Source organism: Hyalella azteca, unplaced genomic scaffold, assembly GCF_000764305.2.
Source record: "Hyalella azteca isolate HAZT.00-mixed unplaced genomic scaffold, Hazt_2.0.2 contig16748, whole genome shotgun sequence".
NCBI classification, from domain to species: Eukaryota; Metazoa; Arthropoda; class Malacostraca; order Amphipoda; family Hyalellidae; genus Hyalella; species Hyalella azteca.
The window spans coordinates 279,652-288,439 of NW_025946557.1; the positions used below are offsets into that span (position 1 = coordinate 279,652).

The 8,788-nt window shown below is 45.8% G+C and overlaps 1 protein-coding gene across 1 annotated transcript; it reads right to left on the bottom strand.

Annotated features, from left to right (window-relative positions):
* Positions 1 to 247: 247 nt before the first annotated feature.
* Positions 248 to 1,027, bottom strand: LOC108675593 (protein SON-like; the record flags this gene model as incomplete). The annotated part of the gene is made up of 1 exon (XM_018163615.1): positions 248 to 1,027. A coding segment is annotated over one exon (780 nt), but the record flags the coding sequence as incomplete, so codon positions are not given.
* Positions 1,028 to 8,788: the final 7,761 nt, after the last annotated feature.

The following is an 8,788-nucleotide window of genomic DNA, read 5'->3' on the forward strand; positions in this document are numbered from 1 at the left end:
TAGCGGTAGAGGCGCTACAATCTAAGTGTGTGTAGCAGTAGCGGTAGCGCCGCTACATTTCAAAGTAGCGCTGCCCAGCTCTGAGTACGAGTAGTAGCAATATACGCAGATAGTATTTATGTACATGTATGTAACAGCAGTATACGTGTATCCCACGAGTTACCGCCCGTTTTCTATGCATCGAGTGTCGTTTTCTACACCTGCATTGCATAACAAAGAAAACCGCACATTAATAGGGCAGACTGCGTCATAGATTAATTGGAGCAATCAAATGAGCAGAGAAAACAAATTTTGTTCCTGTTTTACGGGATGAAGCATTGAAAAATTTCCACGCGGCAACAGGCAGGCCAGGCAGATCGTGGTGACACGCGGCAACAGGCAGGCCAGGCAACTCGTGGTGACACGCGGCAACAGGCAGGCCAGGCAACTCGTGGTGACACGCGGCAACAGGCAGGCCAGGCAGCTCGTGGTGACACGCGGCAACAAGCAGGCCAGGCAGGTCGTGGTGACACGCGGCAACAGGCAGGCCAGGCAGGTCGTGGTGACACGCGGCAACAGGCAGGCCAGGCAGGTCGTGGTGACACGCGGCAACAGGCAGGCCAGGCAGCGCGTGGTGACACGTGGCAACAGGCAGGCCAGGCAGGTCGTGGTGACACGTGGCAACAGGCAGGCCAGGCAACTCATGGTGACACGCGGCAACAGGCAGGCCAGGCAGGTCGTGGTGACACGCGGCAACAGGCAGGCTGGTGCAGGTCGTGGTGACACGCGGCAACAGACGGGCTAGGCAACTCGTGGTGACACGCGGCAACAGGCAGGCCAGGCAACTCGTGGTGACACGCGGCAACAGGCAGGCCAGGCAGGTCGTGGTGACACGTGGCAACAGGCAGGCCAGGCAGGTCGTGGTGACACGCGGCAACAGGCAGGCTGCTGTAGGTCGTTGATCCCTGTCATCATCAAGCGCTCGTGCGCAGGTTTCACTTCGTCGCCGCTTTTCCCTGCGTTTATTTTTGGCCGATTTATCGATGGCCTGAATCAATCCATCGGTGTCGGTAGGTTCATGGGTGGCAATATTTTCATGAATTCTACAGATTTAGCCAACTAAAATAAAAGAATAAAATAAGAAAATAAATAAGAACACGTTTAAAGCGCAGTCCATCATTATGGCAAAATTATATGTCGCCTGAAAATTCCTATGCATTATAAAAAAATCGTACGAATCCATCGTCATGTGGCTGTGTCATCCACCGACAGTGGATTTGCGCTACACTGCTACTGAACCACAACTATGCTTCAGACATCCGCGCTCAAATACTGAGTATCCGATTGTACCTGCCATAGTTCTTATGTAATGGAAAAACTTATGCCTGCAGACGGAAAATAGCTAGACTCATCCACTAGCAACACAAACAGCAAGACTCATCAAATAGCAACACAAATAAAAAATATCAACATAAATAGCAAAACTCATCCACTGATGAGCGAGAACAACATTCGTCCCTTGCTTAGGGTGATATCTCCCAATAGAATAAAGCATGATGATCTCATGAGACGTAAATCTCTGGAAGATCTGCGAATTACAAAACTCGTACGGAACAAACAATAAAACGTTCGTAAGAAACCACACGATATCGTCGTCAGAAATGGCCGCTGTTCGTCAGCTTTTGTACATAACGAAGCCAATGTAACTGCAGTGGCACTCTATGATGCAGCTGCAGTGGCAGTCTATGATGCAGTAGCAGCGGCACTCTATGATGCAGCTGCAGTGCCAGATAAGGTCGCCTTATCAGCGGCGATTCCGTCCAACAACAAAATGATGAAGAGCCAAAGTCATTTTGCCGTTTATGCTATACAGACTGAGCCGATGGCATCTACTGAGCCGGAGGCACCTACTGAACCGGTTGCACCTAATGACCTTCCTTTACCTTATGACCCTATGATGAGTTCGGGACTTCCTAGTCCCCGGTCACGCTGATGCGCCGCCTTCGTCGTCCTCCGTCTCCGAGTCGTCGCTAGGCAGGACACCCCGCCCTCGGATCTCGGATGTAACGTTGGACGTGTTCTGTCGATTTGCCCTCCTTTGGGCCAGCTGATTCAAGATGCTGTTGCTTGTCACTTGCTGAGGGTAGTTTCCCATTACTGGACAATCCGGGATCTTTCTCAACCACTTGTCCAGTCGTCCCTTGAATGTTGCAAGGGTGAACTCCCCTCCTCTCAGCGCTTTTGGCAGGGCATTAAACAGCCTCGGTCCTACCACGGACAGTGATCCCTCACGAAGAGTCTGTACTCTGGCCGCGGCTCGGTTATTAAATGGGAGAACCCTACACAGTCTCCCCCTTCTTACGTAGTAACATGTTATTATTTTGGAGGTCTCACTCTCAAAGTTGGGAGCCAGTCCGTTTATCATCTTCCAAGTGTACAGTATGATATACCTTTCTCTAACCGGTGGTACCTATCTGAGCCGATGTCATCCACTGAGCCAGTGGCACCGAGCACCGCGCGGCACTGCATGAGTTCAGTGGCACTCTGTGACCTCGTATCGCAGGTCAACGAACGGACGACCCAAGAGCCCCAACCCTTCCTCCGACCTCCTCGTGAGTGTAACCCCCATATTTTTGTGAGTGTAACCCCCATATTTTTGTGAGTGTAACCCCCATACTTTTGTGAGAGCAACGCCCATGCTTTTGTGAGTGCAACCCCCATACTTTTGTGAGTGCAACCCCTATACTTTTGTGAGTGCAACCCTAATACTTTTGTGAGTGTAGCCCCCATACTTTTGTGACTGTAACCCCCATACTTTAGTGAGTGCAACCCCCATACTTTTGTGAGTGTAACCCCCATACTTTTGTGAGTGCCACCCCCATACTTTAGTGAGTGTAACCCCCATACTTTTGTGAGTGCAACCCCCATACTTTTGTGAGTGCCACCCCCATACTTTTGTGAGTGCCACCCCCATACTTTAGTGAGTGTAACCCCCATACTTTTGTGAGTGCCACCCCCATACTTTAGTGAGTGCAACCCCCATACTTTTGTGAGTGCAACCCCCATACTTTTGTGAGTGCCACCGCAAGAATTAAGCGCATAATAGTAACAAGAAATTTTGACTAATATGAAGAAATATAAAAAATCGAGAATCATGTCTAATCAATAATAAATATAGCTCATAGAAAAGAACGGTCGTTCAGTGCACATGGCTTCGATTACTGTATTTCGTCTGGGTGTTTAAGCTACACTTGCTGGAATACAAACACAGGGAAATGTGTGTTTGTGTATATGTGTGTTTGGTGATAACACAGAGTGTGTCGCAGGTGTCATGCTGTCTGCCTTATGCAACACACACGAGACCTGTCGACCGCTCATACGCCCTCACACACACTCTGTGTACATGCCACAATACACTCTGTGTACATACATGCCACAAAACACTCTGTGTACATACATGCCACAATACACTCTGTGTACATGCTCCAATACACTCTGGACTAACAGCCCCAATACACTCTGGACTAACAGCCCCAATACACTCTGGACTAACAGCACTCTGTAGCTAACAGCATCAACAGATGGGGTAACGGTAACTTGTAGAGCATCCGCAAAAGGTGTAACGGTAACAGAAGAAATATCGGCAGCCAGAGGAGCAACAACAGCAGCAAAAGAATTAGCAGCAATAGTTGAAGCAACAACAGTAATAGCAAGAACTATTGCTGCTAAGAACAGCAGTAATAGCAGCAATAATAGCAATAACAGCAACAGAAGGTTTTGCTAACCAATATCTAAAATATGGTTATTCAGAAATATGTTCTTAAATTAACCTTTAAGAAAATAGTTAGTCTTATCATCATGCTGCTGCTCCCAAGTCAGATCACTATACGCCAAAACACTCACCATTAATCACCATCATCACGCCTGTCATGTTGCATGCTATTTTAGAAACGAACGTTTTTTGTGCATTTCATCCCAATAAGAATTTTTTTTAAAAAGCTTCAGCGAACTGAAATAATTTCTAAATTGAAATCTGAATTTCGTACATAAACAGATGAGTCCGAAAAAAACTCTCACGAAAACATGTATTTGTTAAACGTACGCAAAAGCTGGTTGTTTAACGCACGAATAAAAAAATATAACTCAGTACTCACTGCAGTGAGTGACAGAGAGGGCATTTCCTCGTCGACGAAAACTTGAGGTCACGGGCGGACGGACAGACGGACGGACAGACAGACAGACAGACAGACGGACATGGCGAGCACAATAGTGCATTTTTTCCATAAATGAGAAAATGCGCTAAAAATCGGTAGGATGTATCTACGAAAAAGACAGGCAGTTCAACAGACAAAAAAATCAGTATATGATACATTACGTACAAGGATGGTATCCTTCTGTGTACGAAAAAGACCGGTTGTGGTCCGCGTACGGAAAATTTGGTTAGTTTTGTTGTAGCGGAAGAATTTGGTGGACATTCGTACGGAAAAAAACTGGTGCTTGCGCGTAGGGAAAAGTACGCGTAGGAAGATGACGAGTGTACATAAATAATACTGATCAGCAATGATGCTTCTTCAAGTCATACATAATCTTAGGGAGATAAGGCAGACAACCGCTACTGCAGACAACCGCTACTGCAGACAACCGCTACTGCAGACAACCGCTACTGAAGACCCGCTACTGCAGACCCGCTACTGCAGACCTGCTACTGCAGACAACCGCTACTGCAGACCTGCTACTGCAGACAACCGCTACTGCAGACCCGCTACTGCAGACCCGCTACTGCAGACCTGCTACTGCAGACCCCAGACAAGACCGTTACAACGGGTCCTAACATTGGTCCGTAGACCGGCCCGTTATCCACGTAGCGATCGCCGTTACACGCGCGGCAACGCGTCGTGCGGGGTTCAAATGATTGAAGATTCTGCGTTGATATAAATACTACTAAAATAAACATATTTTTTGTACAAATATATTCATGAATACATGAATATTTTGATGGCAAATGTTCACCAATACAGGAATAATATATATTAAATGATTGTAAAGTTTAAATGAAAGTTTGGGTGTTTTACTACGAGGCTTAAGAACCTCTTCACCCTACCACTATCCCAGCGATTTATTTACAGTGAATAATTAATTAGAATGTTAAGGGCGATTTATCGATATATAAGTGTAGTGTAACGTTTAAATAAAAGTTTAGGTTCCATATCTCGAGGCCTATAAGAAGCTCTTCACCCTATACCACCATCACAACTATTTATTTACAGTGAATAACTAATTAGAATGTTAAGGGCGGTTTATCGATGGTTTATCGATGGATCATCGATGGCCACTTGGCACTGAGGCGGCCATAAAGCGCCCGTATTTTTGACAGGGAAGGTGAACGACCGACCGGGCATGTGGGCTGCCTGCTCTATAGCTGTACTTTATATCTGTATTTCATAGCTGTGCCATACAACTACTTTACACGGCTGTAGTATACATACGTAAAGATTATTTACAGTAAATAACTGTAGTTTATAACTGTACTAAATCAGAGATGCACAGCGTACACAACTGCAGTCTTAATCGATGTCGATTTGAAGAAACATATGTAACATTGAAGTACTGACAACTGTACGGTTGTAATGTACAGCACATCTGGGTACCCTACGGCTGTACTGTACAGCTTATTGAGGTACTCTACAGCTGTACTGTACAGCTTATTGAGGTACTCTACAGGTGTACTGTACAGCTTATTGAGGTACTCTACGGCTGTACTGCACAGAATATTGAGGTACTCTACAGATGTACTGTACAGCTTAAACAGTATTTTACAAATTGTATTTTACAAATTGTATTTTACAGTACTACACTGAACAATTGCGATACGATCACAGCTGTGTCACAATAACACATCTGGGTATAACAGTAGTGCACAAGTGCAGACAACTGCACCACACAGCAACTGCACCACACAGCAACTGCACTACACAGCAACTGTACCACACAGCAACTGCACACAACTGCACCACACAACAAGTGCACCACACAACAACTGCACCACACAACAACTGCACCACATAACAACTGCTTCACACAGCAACTGCACCACACAACAACTGCACCACATAACAACTGCACCACACAACAACTGCTTCACACAGCAACTGCACCACACAACAAGTGCACCACACAACAACTGCACCACACAACAACTGCACCACACAACAACTGCACCACACAACAACTGCACTACACAAACTTTCTTTTGTGTGAACTTTCGACCTCCGCCACTGAAGAAATTTTTGCAGGCGATGATACCAGCACACCGTACCATGAAGTACCAGCACACCGTACCATGTTGGGAAGTTAACAACAGCAACTGCAACAGTTACTGTAACAGCAACAGCAGGAGCGCGAACAGCAGATCACTATACATGCAGCAGCAGCCGCCGAAGCGAAATTAAATAGCAGCAACAGCAATAGCTGCAGCAAAAATAGCAACAGCAAGAGCAGGAGCAACAGCAATAGCAGCAGCATAAATAGCAGCACCAACAGCAGCAAAAACAGCAGCAGCAACAGGCCAACAGCAACAGATGAAGCAAAATAGAAGCAACAGCAGCACCAACAGCAACAGCTGCAGCAAAAATAGCAACAGCTGCAGCAAAAATAGAAGCAGCAACAGCAACAGCTGCAGCAAAAATAGCAACAGCTGCAGCAACAGCTGCAGCAAAAATAGCAACAGCTGCAGCAGAAATAGAAGCAGCAACAGCAACAGCTGCAGCAAAAATAGCAACAGCTGCAGCAGAAATAGAAGCAGCAACAGCAACAGCTGCAGCAAAAATAGCAACAGCTGCAGCAAAAATAGCAACAGCAATAGCAGCAGCATAAATAGCAGCAGCAACAGCAACTGCTGCAGCAAAAATAGCAACAGCAACAGCTGCAGCAAAATTGCAGCAGCAAGAGCAACAGATGCAGCAAAAATAGCAGCAGCAACAGCAACAGCTGCAGCAAAAATAGAAGCAACAGCAGCAATAACAGCAACAAAAGCAACAGCAGGCGAGGGTGAGGGGAGGTATAGCGGCAATGGTCGTTGCTCTCTCACAGTTCTCGGCAAGGCCCATACCCTCGGATTAACTCGGTAGGTATATTATTATCCACCAATTGTCTATAGAAATTTGACTGTTAGAATGCATATATATTTTTTTAATCTAACAAATCCTAAAAGATTGTACTCAATTACGATTCCAAGTCAAAGGAGCCGATTTTAGTAGCCAAGTCGAGTTGTGTCCGAATTTCGAGTCGAGTTCTCTCTAGAATTGCTATTTGTTCATCGCTAAAAAGCCCAAACTCTTCAGAAATATAAGAAAACAAACTAACATGCCATGAATTCGTGCGATAAAAAACACATCAAATTGTTTTTTCTTCAAAATGCACATCAGTTTTATCGGGGAAAATAACGACGAGGCTTCAAATCAGCGACGAAAATTGCATAGCAGCGCCTGAAGATATCGACAATACAGAGCGCGATTGATGGGCAATTGATGATGTTGGGTGTTGGGTGTTATGGTTGCTGGTGTTAGTGTGTTTGCGGTGTTGGGGTGTTAGGGGTGTTGGGGCGTTGAGGGTGTTGACGGTGTCTGGGGGGTGTTGGGTGTTGGTGTGTTGGGTGTTAGTGTTGGTTATTGTGTGTTGAATATTTGGTGTGGGTGTTAGTGTTGGGGTGTTAGTGATGGCGTGTTGGTGTTGGGGTGTTAGTGTTGGTTTTTGTGTGTTGATAATTAGGGTGTTGGGGTGTTAGTGTTGGTGTTTAGGGTGTTGAATATTAGGGTGTTGGGGTGTTAGTGTTGGTGTGTTGGGGTGTTTGCGGTGTTTGGGGTGTTGGGGCGTTGAGGGTGTTGACGGTGTTTGGGGGGTGTTGGGTGTTGGTGTGTTGGGTGTTAGTGTTGGTTTTTGTGTGTTGAATATTAGGGTGTTGGGGTGTTAGTGTTGGTGTGTTGGGTACAGGGGTGTTGGGGTGTTTTCTTGGATCTAAGTTTACTTCAAGTGCCTCTGAACGAAATACCAGTTCTGAGAATTTAAATAATTTCGCAGCAAAAAACCATGAGAAGAACCGATGGAATAGCGATGTGAATTGATCCAGTCGAATGATGAATATAAAACAAGTTGATGAGCGAACAATAAATGAGATAAAACATGAGTAAATGAGATTAAACATCTCATTTATTCATAGTGAATAAAACATAATCAATGCCCATAGTTTGGGTTAGAGGAACTCATAGCAAATCTTTGCATGAAAGAGAAATCCAAGGACGAACTTGAGATTCAGCAACGTAATGAAGACGAAGCTGTATAACGGCCTGTCTTAGCCTGTCATGTGGACTGTCATACCACAAGACTGTCACTTGGACTGTCATGCACCTAGACTGTCACTTGGACTGTCATGTCCCTAGACTCTCAAGCCCCTAGACTGTCACTTGGACTGTCATTTGCACTGTAATGCCCCAAGATAGTCACTTGGACTGTCATGCATTTAAACTGTCACTTGGACTGTCATAACACAAGACTGTCAAGCCCCTAGGCTGTCACTTGGACTGTCATGCCCCTAGACTGTCACTTGGACTGTCATGCCCCTAGACTGTCACTTGGACTGTCATGCTCGTAGACTGTCACTTGGACTGTCATGCTCCTAGACTGTCACATGGACTGTCATGCTCGTAGACTGTCACATGGACTGTCATGCTCGTAGACTGTCACATGGACTGTCATGCTCCTAGACTGTCACTTGGACTGTCATGCTCCTAGACTGTCACATGGACTGTCATGC